Raw genomic sequence first — 16,686 nt, 5'->3', positions numbered from 1 at the left:
ATATCTGTTTAGGAAATATTCTGTGATTCTTAATCATTACTTTTGCATATTACTAGAATGGCAACAATATGAAATGTTGTTGTTGACTTTCATTTTATGTTTACATTTCGGATTGGAATTTTAAAAAAGAAAAACTCAGAAGAGAAAACAAACTATTTATCAATAGTAACTTCTATATTTGAAAAAGTATACTTGTATACCTTTAAATTTTATTTATTTGTACTTCTCTTCACATTCATAAAAACTATTTTCCGAGTTATACTTTCACACATCTAATTCTTTAAAATTTGTTAGGGACATATATATTTTAATTTAATCATTTAGTGAATATTAATTTTTGTTTTTTCATTGCAGAAATGCCGTATTACATGCATGAGTTAAATCCGGATTATAATCCTGCCACTCATATTCTTCGTAATATGTCAACAACTGAACTTCAAATGATGTTGAATGAAAATGAATTGATCGAAACATTAGTTCAAGAATTGGCGCAGGTTTGTTTAATAATTTTGCATGAAGAATTTTACGAATGCTTATGAATTCGCCCAATTATTAAAATTAATGAACAATGATCGGACACAAGTTTTCAATTAAAAAAAGTCAATTAATATACTCTTTTTATGCAACATTTTATAGAGATATTTCCATATCGCTCTCCAACTGCAATTGCCAAGGTGCCAAATAAACTTGCAAACTTTCAAAAAAAATTAAAAAAAACGTGGAAGTGGTTTGTCCGTTAGGTGGCTACAAGTAATACCCTTAAAAATGGGTTTCATTCTAGGATTTTTTTTTTTTTTGTAGTTTCTCACTGTTTGCTGCCTGGAAGTTGCCAAGATTTGACTATTATTCTGCCGCAGATAACGATATGGAAATCTTCCATTAATACCTATTGTGGTAATAGTTTACAATCTGAAGTATACGCAACAATATAGATCAAGAACCAATCACATAGCGGTAAACCAGAGTTATTGCCAAAACCAAGGGGCTCGCAATTCTACACCTTTACCCTTGTTTTATTTTATATAAAGAAAAAATCTAATGGTTCTATAAATTAAATAAATTGAATCAAATATAGCTATAAAGATATGCTATTATCATTCATAAGAATAAACGAAAAGTATGGGGAAGATGTTTATTGCAGTTTACCAAATTTTGGAAGCTACTTGTCAGCCTCACAGGAAGATTTTTAAAAAAAATTTATTTAGAAAATCAACTTGAAATATATAACTCATATCCGAGCGAGCAATACCTGATCGCATATAAAAAGCTTTAGTGTGCTGCATTTTATATAAGTAAAATCCTTACTTATTTATTTAATAAAAAAATTGTATCCTCACTCTCTTATTAGAAACTGAAATGTTTTAGATCTCCAAATAGGATTTTGAAAAATCAAAATAGGAAAATTTATTTGTAGTATTAAAATGTAAAGTTTGTATGATTTTTTCAAGCCCACATATTTTTACACAAAAATCTATACTTCATATCTATTTTCTGCAATTTTATAGCTGTCTAAAAGAAACTGCTTAAAGTTTTAATTAGTTCTTTGTTTACAATCGAAAAAAAATCTAAACATTTAGTACTTAATATTTTTAAACTAGAATTTTTATCTACATGTATTTGGAAAGAACTTTTAAACTCTACAAAACAGCAAAACAAAAAATTATATGATCAGTTTATTAAATGATTACTTTTAAAATGAAATTTTTTGGTTAAAATCGAATTAAAACACCTTATATTTAAAAATGAATGTTTTTAGTATCAAGCAAATTTTATAGTTTTTCTCTTATTTATTTATTTTTTCCATTGGTAATGTTAGGTTAAATCAGCTGAATCTGAGAGGACTGCTATGTTAGAAAGCAACAAGAATCTTGCAGAATCCAATCTTTCGAAAGAACCACTTCTAAATGAACTAAGAGTAAAAGTTATGGAACAACATGAGGAGTTGAAGGAACTAAAACAAACTTTAGAAGTCAAAAAACAAAAGCTGGGTAAATGTTTTTTAGTGAAATTTATCTTTATTGATATTTTTATTACTAAATTTAAATTCTATACATTATGAAGGTATATAGCAATAGAAATTACACATTGCAAAACAAATCAATTTTACTGTTTATACACATGTTAACTATTACACACTCAACTGTAATACGCATGTTTGATCAAAAGCTTAGTTTTCTTGTATGTGTAATTGACTATATGAAAAAAAAAATTCTTAAGAAGGTTAAAGGAGTTAAAAAGATTAAAAGACTAAGATTCTTAAAAAGACTTAATTTTAAAAAAAAACTTCAGTTTTGATACAAATTTCCGAGTTTTATTTATAAAATTCTATTTTTAATTTTAAAAACTGTTTTTTTTTTATTTCATTTAATAATTTTTTTTTATTCTTGAATGTTTTTTTTTTTTTTTTTTTTTTTAATCTTTGATATTTTTTTCTATTATTCCTTAAGTATTTATCCAAGTTGCACCACATGATTTATAAAATTCTTTAATATTTGATATAGATTTTTTTTTATGTCCTGCAGTACTATTTATTCAGCCCTAAGCATCTATTTTATTCTCTCATAACTTATAAAAACTAATGCTGCTATATTCTGAAAGATCAAGGTACAGAGTACCCTTATTAGAGATAAAACTTGTTCAAATAGGCTAGAACAAAATTCTATACAAATAGTATCACTATATTAAAGCAAAAAACAACCTGAATGAAGCACAAATAAAAAGGGATATATTGTAGATTGGATTCCATAAACAAGAACTTTCCTCTGTGTCTAAACACCAAATGATAGTAGAAAAGTAAAGAGATATACCTTTGAAAAGTGATTTAATCAGTAAGGACAGTTCAACAAGATAATAAAAGAAGAGATACAACAAATGTGTGAAGGAGTTTTGCAGCAAACCCCATGGTCAAAAGATTAACTATTATTGTTCTACTATTACCTTCTTTATTGCTCATTCACCTTAAAGTTATTACTGTTGACTGCAGATTTCCGTTTCATATTATTGATACCTTCTATAGAAGATTAATCATGCAATCCTACAAACTATCTAACTTGAAACTGTACTAAACATATTCTTAAATCTTGACTTAATGTCTCAGAAATCAGGATATTAAACAATCTTACATCACCATATATAGTTGGAATTCTGATCATAAGTTTCAGTGTTTCAGTTCAGTGCTAAAATCATGGTTCATGGTGACTTAATGTTATTAAGTCTTACAAAACACGTTTCTAGAAGTTAACTCATCAAAAAAATGTTAACTATTCTTAGTATCATGTTGCTATTGCTCGTAGTCAACTCATGATAGACAAGATTTACCACAATCAATCAATTCTCCTGTATTTATCCCTTTTGAAGGTCATAAAAAACCTAGTACCGCAGTACCAACATTAATTACCTATATTAAATTATTTGGTATTTATTGAAATAGCACCTATTACTGTAATATTAGTAGTACTAATTATCAAAATTAAAGCATCATTGGCATTTTATGTGGTTCTCTAAATGAATTAGCAACTATTCTCCCTTTGTCTTTTTTGTTTTTGTTTGTTTGTGCATAATTTTTACTTATTATCTCAATTGCCGATTAATTGAAATTATTTCGTGTTATCGAAACATGCTTTTAAAGCTTACTATAAACAAAATAAACACTTAGCTTTAGATAACATTAGAGATTCTAATTTGGTTATGTAATCCACACTCAGTACCATTGATCTCTGTTCGATATTAAAAATGTAAAAAAAATATATATATACAATAAAAAACAAGCAATAAACTCCCCCCTTTTTTTAAATAGATCTATAAACTAGCAAATGTCACTGATATCATCTTAGTATTTGAAAAATAAGAATCCTCTAATTTATTTCAAAACAATCAGTAAACTAATCAGAAAATTCCTTTTTTTGAAAGGTTTCTCCTAATAATTTGAATAATATAAATGAAATTTTTGAACAATATTTATGATTAAGGACTAGAATTTCTCCTTTCATCCACTGTCTAAATTTTAGGATTAAGAACACTAACAGTTTTGGAGTTATAAAAGAGACATGCAAACTCATAATTTTATTATCATAGATTTATTAACGTTTTTTGCTTTAGTCTATACAGCACACCTTATCCTCCTTTTTAGTATCACTGTGTGTTAACTTTATTTTATAGCAATTTTGCTTGTGCATGATATAGATATACTTTTTTCCTCCCTTAATTAATTTTAGATGAACTGACTAGGCAAATGTCGTTAGACACAACTTTAGCACTGTTGCAAGCATCTGCTGCTGAAGCAGAAGAAGAAAGTGAAGTAAATATATTTTTTTTTATATATTTTTCCCCAATCTTTTTCATAATATTTAGTTTTTTATTACTTAACTGAATATTATTTTTTCCTTATATTTTATCATTTAAAATAAGCTTTTAATATTTTTAGATTTGTATATTCTTCATTAATCCATCTTTCGCATTGCATAACAAACTTTGCCTATGGAATTTTATAAAGTGTCACTTTATATGATATTTTGCATAAAACCAAAATTTAGGTTATTTAATTTTAACGGAAATTTAATATTAATTTGCAAAGGTTATGAAGAGATTGTTAATATTTCTAGCTGATAAAAAAAGGAACAAAAATATTTTAGTTTTACAACTTAAAAAAAAAACTTCTACATCAAATATATACCCTCAAAAAATAAACACATGAAGCTTTTACTTTTTTTTTCTTACTTTAAAGCTCTAAGAAAAATCTCCTTTTACTATTGCTGAATCACATGCATTTCTAACAACTGGACTAATTGTTGAATATTTATTCATATGAGGTTTTTCTAAATGTATACGAACTTATTAAAAAATACATACCATTTAAAATTATGCAAAAAGGAAAACTGAAACACTTGATAACAAATTAGTAAATAAATTATGATTATCTTACATTAAATGCCTGGGTAATAGAAATTTTATTCTTCAATTTTATAACCTTTTCTTTCCATTAACAAAACATTATTATTATTATTTTTTTTTTTTTTTAGCTGATTTGAAAATCCTTAACTTATATTGATTATAATTCATTTCTTTTGCTTCAGGCATATGCTGAAAATTTTCTATCTGGAGAAATTGAAATTGAGTCATTTTTAGAATCTTACTTAAACAAAAGAAAACTGAGCCACTTAAGGCGTGTCAAATCAGAGAAGATGACTGAACTTTTACGTCAGACTGGTTCTAGCTTAAATCTCACTCCACCCAGCTCTCGAGCGTCATCGTCATCAGTCAATAAACCCCCATATCCTGAAGTATATGGGCCACCATATCGACCAGGTGGATTTATGCCATTTCCTCCTTTAATGCCTGGAGCAGGATCATTTTATCCTAATATTTAGTTCAATTTGCACAGAAAAAGTTATGAATTATAAAACTAGAAATAATTAATTTTTAGATTATGTTATAAATACTTATATTTATTGAGTTTATTTTGTTGTAAATAATGCATTTCCCAATGTGTGTTTGTCAAATACAAAAACAACCACAAAGTAATATCAATTAAAGGCTGTTGTTCTTTAGTAAGTAACTCCTCAGTGGTTTTATTTTTGTTACTAATTAAGTTTTTAAAGAATTTGAGTTGTATTAATCTCCTTTTTTTGTGTATTTGTTATCCTCCTTTTTATTTTTGTGTCAGTCATAGTTTCTAGCACAATTCCAATCAGTTCCTCTATATACTTTTAATGGATACTAAAAGTAATTTTGGTGTGTATTATAAGTTTTTTTTTACCTTGAATTTGTTGAAACTTAGCCACACCCCATAATTATGTCCTAATATACAGTGCACCAAAAAAAAGGACCACCCTTAATAACTTTTGATCTAATGATCGAATCTTCATGTCCTAGGACTCAAACTTAAAGGCTCGAGGGGGTGATCTCAAATATGCTACTCAAATAAAATTGACAATATTTTAAATTATGAAATCAGACACAAAACTTACTTTCTCTAAATAAACATACCCTTTTTTCTGTCTGATTCAAATTTCTGATCCCCAAGATATAGGGAGTAGCAATCGGGGAAATATGGTCCCCATAGTTTGGTTAGGAGAGCAACCCAAAGTTTGGACTGCATAATGTTAATTTTACTGTTAGCATATTTAGCTATATCTTGAGAACTTTTAAGCAAATTTGAAAATTTTTCACACAATTATAAAATTTTTTTATCCAAAAATAATTCCATGCAAAAAATGTTTTAGTTCATATTTATTATTTTTTAATATTTTATTTAATAATAGTCAAAATATGTTGAATTGTAACGTAAATTTTTTTACATCATTTTGAAATATGTAACTTTACATGGCAAAATACAAGATTTGTGCAAAATTGGTACAATAGTTCCTGAGAAATTGAATTTTTAAAAAGTCCTACTGAAATTTATTATTTATATGTTTATTTTCTAAAATGTATTTTTTTGTGTGAAATTATCTTTGAATAAACAAGTTTTATAATTGTGTGCAAAATTTTTAAATTCGCTTAAAAATTTCTCGTGATATGGCGAAATATGCAAAAATTAACTTTATGAGGTATGTTTATTCAAAGAAAGTACATTTTAGTGTCCAATTTCTTAACTTAAAATATCCTTTGCACTAAATGATTAGCATATTTGAGCTCACTCCCTTGAACCGTTAAGTTTGAATCCTAAAACGTGAAATTCTGATCATTAGATCAAAAGTTCAGGGTGAACCTCTTTTTTTTTTTTCTTTTTCGTGCACTGTACATTCAATCTAAAATATGAAAATTATTGTTTGTTTTGTTTTTTTACTGTAAAAAAAAATTCAAATTTACCTTCTAATTTTATGTAGTTATAGTTATCCATCAGTTTATTGCCCTATCACCCAATTAAAATCTTAATTTTCATAGTCTAATTTTTTAATTATGTTTTTTTTTTGGCACTGTATGCTTGTTTGTAGTTTGCTCACTTGTATTTTTTTAATTTGCATAACATATATTAAAATACTTCTTGAATAATAGCAGCAGTTTATACATTTTTTAATTTGACTCAAGTTAGTGAAATAAAAACTGAATTCGAACCTATTTCTCATAAGAGTTCATTCATTATATTACACTAGGTTATAATTTAATTAATTTGCACAATCTATTTAATCTCCAATGTTAGAGTATATTTAAATTCTTGTATTTAAAGGTTCATTGTTCTCCTAAAAATATTCAAGAGATAGTAAGCTATGCATCAAAGAAACTGAAAATTACTCTGATTCAGCTGTCATATTTCTATATATGTGTTTGAATTTAAGAATTGTTATAGAAATCAGGAACATTTTATAAATTCATTAAATTAAAAAACACAGTTCATACTATGTACAAATTCACTACCATTTAAATTATTTTGTCGAACTATGTGAAGATTTGATATTTTTAATGCAAAAAAGTTTAATCTTATTTTTCAACTTTACATAGCTAATAATTTACTGTGTACAATGGCTTATTACCCCAAAAAATGTTTTAATATATAATATTTTTTTTGAAATGGACTAATTTTAAAACTATTTTATTGTGATCTTTTACTCGATATAAAGTTTGCTAATAATGTTTGGTTTTGATTGACTCTAATACGTGATATAACGAAACTTATTCTGATTTACATATTTTTAACTGTATGACTGACTTAGTATATATTTACCTTTTTTGCTATCTAAACATCTCATTTTCAAATTATTTTTTACAAACCTAGAATGTTTGTCGTTTCTAGAACTGAACAATATTGTATGAAGCAAATATTAGTTTACAAGTAAACTACAATTAAAATGTTTATTAGCGATAAAGGATATATTTTTGTTCTTCCTAGGTTTGTATTACAACTTTTGTCAAACCAATTTGTTTAAAAGTTGACAAAAATATTACTAACATTGCTTACACAAATATAGTGTAATTAATAAGTGTAGTCAATTTTACATGACTGACGTTATCATAGCTAGTTCCTTAAGCTTTTAAATAAAATTTGCACTACTATTAACAATATTTCAGCTATTTTGTTTTGTCTATTTGAATTAATCTAAACTTTTCTATATTACAGATTTTTTCACAACTGTTAAAGATATCTTATTTAACATATATGAAATAGAATTTAATTTGGGCCTTTAAAAAAAATAAAATTCTGATTTTTAAGTTAACAGGCTGCAACATGCACAATTTTTAATACCATATTTTTTTCTTAAATAATTTCACATTTATTTTATAAATATAACATTTACCATGTCTTGTAGAGAAGTTTCAAATTTGAAAAAATGTCAATGCAATATTATTTTTAGTTCTTTTTCCTATGCATGTTTTGAATAAATAATAGGTCTAAATCTTTTAAACAGTTCATGCTGGATGGTTTGAATTTTTCTTTAAACATGGAAAGAGTAAATACCCAGTTAATTTTCTGAAATAATGGAAATTTTGTCCAAACTAATATGTAATATTTAGAATATTTCAAGACCAGAGAATTTAAAGAATTTTTAATCATTAATAAAAAATTCAATAACTATGATATACTAATTACTATGAATTTTAGTTGACAAAAATATTTACTGTTTGCAATTAACAATAAATGGACATGAATTTAAATTTCTTTCATTTTGTTACTTAATTTTATTTTAAATATTCTTGCATAAAATAAAGATTTTAAAACTATCTTAATAACAAAAAATATCTAGTGGTAAAGTAGATTTCCTTAATAAAAATTCTGAAATTTCAACAAAAAAAAATATTATCAAGTAGTTAATGCTGTTTTATATAAAGTATATCAATGAAATATTAATTGATTTAATTTATATAAAACAGCATTCTTTTTATTTATTTTCTATTTAATATTTACTTAATTAAATTTTCAGATAAAAAGATTTTGATAAGGATTTTTTCAGAAACTTTACAAATTTTAGGGTGTTACTTACTTGATATATTTCATTCAATCAGGTGATGAGTAACATATATAAAAAAAATCACAAAATAATCAAAATATTTTTATTTGTGACTAGTGTATATATACATTTGATAAATACAAAAATGTTTAACAATTTCTCTCATAGATAGATTGGCATAACGTTAAAAATGTTCATAAATAAAGACATAAATTTTTAAAGTAGTTTATAAAAGCTTTTAATATGAAAGTAGTAGCATTATAATCTAACAATGAAAAAACCCAAAGTGCTTCGTGCAAATCAAGCTGATTTATTTTATAGACTAAGTTTTTTAGGTCATGAAATAAAATGTGTGTGTATATACATTCCACCAAAGGGGAAATAAAGAATACAACTGGAAGAATCATGTTTAAGATGATTCTGAAAACTTTAACTTTTAAAGATTTCTCATTAGAGTTTTTTCATTATTTATCCGATAAATTATTGCTAGAATAAACACTTGCAAAATGCAGAGTTATGTATTAACTTTGGAATTTATTTCTCTGAAGTTTTAATTTTAACTTAAACTTTTAGTTTAAAAGAAAAAAACTGCAGCCCAATTAGCGAGCAACACTTTGGGTATTTTCTTTGTAAAACGCAAACATGTTACTGTTAGATTATCTGTTACTCAATTTTATTGTTGCCTAGTGTTGTAAATTATAAAATTTTAACTAAGGAAGTGTCCATATTATATCATTATCAAATTCAATAGGTTAGGTATTGTGCTGCCATTCTTGTTTTATATTTTTAGGAATGTGGTGTTTGCCTTTAGACATTGATATAAATTTATCTTAATCATTTAATTCATATTTTAACCAACAAATAATGTTCAGCATAAATATTTATTTAGAATATTGAATAAATATGTCATATATATAAAATGAGCACATCGAAATGTGTGCATATTAGCTGATTTATAATGACTTACATGTTTATGAAATTCGGAAAGTAAATTAATACAATGGAAAAATTGTATTTACATAAAATTGGAAAGTATTCACTCATCTTTGATGATGACACAATTTAGAGAAATGCATGGTTTTAAAAAGATATATCACAGAGAATTTAATATGGACTATATCTTATTATTGGAAATACTAGGCATAATAGAGGCTTTTTATAAATTATATTGACAATCATGATTTACAAAATGATTAAATAATACATATTAAAAAGCTAAAATTCACAAGGCACAAATAATTGATGATGTATAGCCTTGTTTTCAACACAATACCTATAGATATTGAAAACATTTAAAAATCTAGCATAAAATGTAACTTCACTAAAAATAAAAAACATTAATGATTCCTTTACACAACTTAATATTTTTTGGCTAATCTTTACATAAAATAGTAAAACTTAAAGCTGTTTAGGAACTATACAAAATTTGTAAAAATAAATATATTTTTCATATTTGATTGAGATTTTAACGTAAAGCTTGTAATGGTATTTATATTGCAAAAAACCAGTTGTATATTGCAAAACATCAAGAATTTATTGAAAATTTAAAATATGCAAAATAAATTTCCCTTTCATTCTGGAAAAAAAGTTTTTCTTCACAGAAAATGTGAGATTTGATTAATCAAATTATTGTGCAGATAGTTTAATTCATATATATTTATCTTTGTAACTTGTTAAATAAATTATAAATTTGATGAGAATAAATTTATTGGTCTTCTAAGGGTTGAATGTAGTAAACGGTACATTTTTATCTTCCTGCATGGAAAGATATTATGATAAGAAAGTTGAATTTTATGTGATTTTTCAAATCAACAACCAGCATGGTTAAATATTTGGTTATATGCAGTTAAAAATTTGCAAGAAATTAAGATACTACAATTTATTGCTACAAATATAATTCAACATAAATAGGAATTTAGTACCATTATAAAATAAAATTGGAACAAATATTTTTACAACCTTTTTAAAAGCAGGAAAAAAGGTAAACATATATTTCTAAAAGCATGCAAATTAATATCTTTATACTTAAAACAAGACTTAATCAGAATTATTAGAAATTGGAATTAAACATTTTTACTAAATATTAATATGAATGATAAATAGTGGTTTATAAAAAGATTAACATATAAAAGAAGGCTTTGCACTCAGCTTGCACAATTTTAGTATTATCAAGCATAAATGACAGAAAAAAAATTATATTGTTTCTTATAGATACTGAGATTCTTTAATGACTAGTGTATATATGAATAATATATTTAAAGCAAAGTTTATAGTGCTATAATTAGGTGATAAAATATAAGATAAATATCTAAATACATTTATGTATTTAGATTTTTCTTATATAAGTATTTAAAAACCCAAATTATTCATAGAATATTTATTAACTTTAAAGATATTGGGATAAAGAACTTTAAAAAATATTCAGGTACCAGTTAATGTTTTTTATTAATAAAGAAAAAAGCTAATAATAAAACATGGCCCCAAATGAATTCAAAGGAAATTGTCCATTTTTAACAGTGACTTGTGATTTTTATTAATAAAAAAGAATATATAATTGCTGAAAATTTTTAAGGGCAATTACTCAAAAAACAAGTTAGTTTAGCATTAGTTTCTCAGAAAACATATACATATGTGCTTTTCAGAAATATTATATTTCTCTTTTGCTAATTTTTTCTTCATAACTACATGGGCAAATCCACTGTTCAGTTGACACTTAAAATTAATTGATATTTTAGTTAAATGAACATAAGAAATGTTAATTTATTATAAATATATATATATAATATTAATCCCTTTTATTTATTAAAAAAAAACGTTTCTTATTTTCTTCACTGGACATTGAATTGCCCATACATTTGTTTAAAAAAATAACGCTGATTTGTTTTTAATTCTTTTTCTATTTCAATACAAAAATTATTTAATGATTAGGCTTGGTGCGTAATAAGGCACTGTTTGATAATTGCTGGTGAATTTTTTAACAAAACATCCATTTGTGACGAAAAATGATTATTAAAAACCAAAAATGAAATTCAAAAATATATTTTAAATACAATGACATATCAAAAAATAATAAATGCAAAGACTTATTGTTCTTTCTGAGAAAGAAAGTTCAAATATGAAGGTGACTATATACTGAAGAAGCTCAATGATGTGTAATGAATAGGATTTATTCTTTGGTCTGATGCAAGTGAACATGCTGGAAGACTTCAATGTCTGATATAGTATTCTGAAACTCCCTTAAGGATTCGGAGTTGCAGGTGGGGATGGTTTTGGGCACAAGTTTTTGGAATTAAAAGGAGAGGTTCTTGAACACAACCTAGCAACCATAGGTTTAGTGGTTCCTTTCCTTGAACGATGCTGCAGTTGAAGATAGGACTTTTCAAGCTCGATCATTTCCTGCAATACATTAGCAATTATCAAACTTTTAAAAATATATTTATTTTCCTGTAACTAAAAACAAATTTGGTTTAAAGTTCAAAAACAAAACTAAAATATACAGGGTGATTAATAATAGAATAAACTTGCACATTTAAATTGATTGTTTCGAATCATACAGATTTTTTTAAGCCAATCCATGTTAAAACTGTGGTTCTTTTTTAAGGAACAAGTTGAATCGAAACATTTTTTTAGTTTAAATCCCCCTTTTTTTTAATTGCTTGAACAATATTTTTTAAAATGAAAACTTGATTTTTCAAAAATATTTTTGTCAAAAATTTACCTTAGGAAAGCCAAAGGAACAAAACAAAAAAAGTTTTTGGTAATCAGAAGAAATAATGAAAAAATTGACATTTTATGCTCACAAAATGCACAAATATTACTCTAAAACCAAAACATTGATCAGAAACGAGTAAACCAGGTCTTAAATTCAGCATAAAAGCAGGAAGAATTAATTTTAAAAAAACGATACAATAATTAGAAAAAAATTTAAAAAATCCAATGACCGCAAATTTCGATCTCAACAAACGCTTGATTTCCTCAAAATAACTTCTAGATAAACTTAGATTACATGTATGTTGCAGACATTTATGGCAAACCACGTTAAATAAGATTTTGTGCATAAATAAATTTTTACAAAAAATCAAATTATACATTTTTCAAAAGCATTTTTATTCAAAAATTTTCTAAATTATTATTTAAATTATTAAACTCAACCTTTATTTGAGTAAACAAAAAAGACAATAAAAACATTATTTTGGTGAGACTAATTTGTAATTATTATTTTCTGTGAACCTGCTTAGCTCCAACTCTCTTTTTTTGACCTAGCAGATAACCATCCTATATAATGCATTACATTGTTATTTGCTGCTGTGTGAACAAATTCTAAAATGAAAATAAAATACTAAAGTTTGGGTAATCTAAGCAGTATTTTTTCTTATGTGACAGTAATTTCTGTAACAATTGTTTGTAATAATCATTCATCTAGTTTAAGAAAAATTCTTTTCGTTTTATGAATTTTGTAAATTCGAAATAAGAAAAAAGGTTAAATAACACGAAATTTAAAATATTATAATGATTAGATTTTTGATTTTAATGGCAAAAATTTCAATTGAAAGACTGTATAGTTTTAGAGAATTTCATTTTACAAATTTTTCATGCCTCGAGATTGATTTATAATTTTAACATTATAATAATTCTACATCTGATATAATAGCAAAAAATAAATTTTAAAAAAAAACTTACTGTAGAAACAATGTAAATTACATTAAAATTACCAATTCTTTAAAAATAAATAAATTTTTATTACAAAAAAAAAATTTTTTTTAAAGGGAGAAATCAATTCTTTAGGGCAATGCTAAACAAAATGATACCTTGATATAATACTAAATACATACCTTGGTCTGCTTGGAAAAGTTGAGCTGAAGCTTATTTAACTCAATCAGTTTCTGATTGTACAGCAAATTGAGTTGATCAGCTCTTTGCTCTGCTTCTAAAAGTTGCTCTTGAAGTCTTTCACATTCCTGTCGCGAAGAGTGGATCTGAAATATGAATTCCCTTCATTAGAATCATTTCACTTTATTTAACTCATTTTAATATTGCAGTCGAACTCATTGTTTTAAAATGTTCGCATAAATCACGTTTAAAAAATAAACAGGACATCAAAAAAGGTTAGAAACTGTCAAATAAAAATCAAAAAAATATACAAAGGATCAAAAAGTGAAATTTGACGCATTCAATTATTTTTAAAACCTATCCAATGATATCGAACTTGATCTTGCCGCCCCATCAGTGAGGGGCAACTTTGATTTGAAATCTTGAATAAAAACCATTATTTTTCATTGCAGATTTGGATTCTTCAAAAAAAAAAAAGAGACCCAGATAGATGGCGCTGTAACCGAGAAAATTAAAAGGAGTACAAATTGTTAAAAATAGTGGTAACTCGAAACCCATCAGACTGAATATAAAAAAAAAAAAACGGTATTTTCTTACCGTTTTTTTTTTTTCAAAAAAAAAATTTCTTTTCGAAAAAAAATTCAATATTTTTTTTTTAACGTGTTTATTTTTCTTTTTATTTAATGGGTCTCGAGATTCGCCATTTTAAACAGCTCGTATCTGCAAAATGCTCTAAACTATTCTCTGCAAAATGCTATCTCGATCTTCGATTCCCACCTCAGGGGAGGGGGATATTTGGATAGTTTTCAAACATTATTGAATGTGACTATTTTCACTTATTCAATCTGATGTATATTTCTCGAGATATTTGACCGTTTCCAAACTTTTTTCAAACTCTACATATTCCTAACTATATGAATTGAGGGTGAAAAAACTATTTACAGGAATGGAAGACTTGTGATTCATATAATCTTCGTCATCTTCAAATGCTGAATCTGTTCGACCCACGCCATTTTGAACCACATCAGTCCTACAGTGGCAACTATGAGACATCGAGGTTTGCAGTTCCAACTGCTTCTGTAACGTTTCATTTGCGCTCTGAACTATGTGAAGTTCTTCTTCTTGACTAGCTAGCCTTTTTTCTAAAATATCTAATTTGCTCTGCCATACCTAAAAGGAAAAATATTCCAAATATAACGTTAAATACATTTTATTACTTTTAATTTTTACCATGGTTATATGGAATAAATTTTCAAACAAATAGCTTTAAGTTTGGACTGTAAATAATTTATATATTTACATTGTTTATGAATACGCATATACAGATTAACAGATTTGCTTTAACTGTTATTAATCTTAGTTGATAACAGAATTAAAGCATTATTCAATATTATTTTTTTCATTCTTAAAAGGGTCAAATTCCTAATATTTAATGAAAAGTGGTCCAATGTAAAAATAACATTCATAAAAATTACTAGAAAACTATTCTGAAATTAGGTAAAAGAATTTATTATTCGATGAACAAAGAGTATGTATTTGTGTGACTTTAAAATAAATCTTTAATACTTTTATACACAAATTTCTGCTTTCCAAGCATTATGAGTGCAGAATATCAGAATAGGTTTGTGTCTTAACTCATTCGATTAAATTTATTGATCATATTTAGTGCCTTTAAAATAATGCGTAAGCATATTTTTGGCAATTTTGGATATCTCCTTCCTTACCCTTGTCTGCAAAAATAAGCGAATCACAAACCCCTACCATGCTTACGTGATAAATTTGTATCACGCCCTCCTGGTTTTTACTTTTAATTTGATTGCAGTAATCCAATTTTAGGATTAAATTCTAGTTTAACAGAAATACAACTTTGCATTAAAGAAAATTTCATGTTTCAATTCATTTTATAAAATTTTGAGAAGAATAATTTTTAAAAAATGTTTGTTTTTTCCTTTTGTGTTCAAAATTGTAAACCTCTGAAGATCCTTGCAGAAATTTTTTTTTTTCACTTATTTCTTTCCAAGAATTCAGCTTTTATTCCACATATTTAAAATTTTTCTATGTGTAATTTTTTTATTTGGGTTTATAAGAAAATATTGTCTTACGTATGCTTAGCTAATGCACTTTTTTCCTCCTGTCAGTAAAAATAAGCAAAATCGCAACCCCATTCTCCCGTTAGGTGCTTTCGTAATATTTAACCGGCACCTTATATGTTTGTATTACCTTTAAGTCTTCCTAGAAGCTTTATTTAACTTCATTGAAATTTTTTTAACAAAAACAACAACAAAAAAAAGTTTATTTAAAGTATTATAAATTCACTACTGATATGACTGAAAATCATTTGTCGAAGAAATTCTAATTATTTTAATAGAATATGAAATAATATTTATACCTAAATCAAGGTTAAGTTTTATGCCAGAAGCCAAGGATAAACAAAAGTTCTACGGGCCCTTTCCTCAAAGCATTAAAAGCCTTATTTTTATAGTAGAATTTTTGAAGACCGTTTATACAAAACTGTAGTTTTTATAATATAAAATTGTAGTTTTATAATATGTAAATTTTCTGCAATTTTCTTATAAAAAAACTAATTAATATGCACTATATTTTTTGTAAAAAATTTTGGTCGGGAGCTCAGAAGTCCTGTCCCCCGGAACTATTCTTCCACCCCTCCCCTTTGAGCACGGCATTGATAAATTTACAGAGATTTCAGATAAGTTTGCAGGACATTCTCCATATTTTACAAAGATATTTCCCAAATAAAAGCATTCCTTATAACATCTACATTTGGCGAATGAAATATTGAGCGGGTCTCTGAATTCCTCGAACGAATTTTATTAAACCTTAGCTTTTTAATTGAATAATTAATATTTTATTCAATGATAAGTTGGATTAAAAAATAATGTTTTAGCGTTTCTATGAATTGATGTAACGAAATTAATTGGCCGCATTTCTTTTCCAATAAATTATGACTAAA

The 16,686-nt window shown here is 25.7% G+C and overlaps 2 protein-coding genes across 6 annotated transcripts in view; one reads left to right on the top strand and one right to left on the bottom strand.

The window, feature by feature from the left end:
- Positions 1-31: 31 nt before the first annotated feature.
- Positions 32-8,347, top strand: LOC107455278 (vacuolar protein sorting-associated protein 37B). The gene is made up of 5 exons (XM_016072783.5): positions 32-186; positions 355-494; positions 1,817-1,988; positions 4,215-4,297; positions 5,073-8,347. The coding sequence occupies exons 2-5, from the start codon at positions 357-359 to the stop codon at positions 5,364-5,366; spliced, it is 687 nt and encodes a 228-aa protein (XP_015928269.2). The 5' UTR covers positions 32-186; positions 355-356; the 3' UTR covers positions 5,367-8,347.
- A 3,344-nt stretch (positions 8,348-11,691) lies between these two features.
- The window catches only part of LOC107455284 (uncharacterized), a 79,318-nt gene continuing 74,323 nt past the window's right edge, over positions 11,692-16,686 (bottom strand). For 4 of the 5 annotated variants that reach the window (XM_043046951.3, XM_043046950.3, XM_043046952.3 and 1 more), the window contains exons 9-11: positions 14,658-14,885; positions 13,718-13,861; positions 11,692-12,281 (exon numbers count right to left, since the gene is read on the bottom strand). In XM_043046951.3, coding sequence (XP_042902885.2) covers positions 12,123-12,281; positions 13,718-13,861; positions 14,658-14,885 — 531 coding nt within the window. In that variant the 3' untranslated portion in view covers positions 11,692-12,122. The remainder of the gene's footprint in view (positions 12,282-13,717; positions 13,862-14,657; positions 14,886-16,686) is intronic. The other variant, XM_087157019.1, reaches the window with a different exon arrangement.

Source organism: Parasteatoda tepidariorum, chromosome 2 (assembly GCF_982258835.1).
Source record: "Parasteatoda tepidariorum strain Cologne lab strain chromosome 2, Ptep-v5.0, whole genome shotgun sequence".
NCBI classification, from domain to species: domain Eukaryota; kingdom Metazoa; phylum Arthropoda; class Arachnida; order Araneae; family Theridiidae; genus Parasteatoda; species Parasteatoda tepidariorum.
Note: the sequence above shows the minus strand (reverse complement) of the source record. Positions and strands in the feature narration are given on the sequence as shown.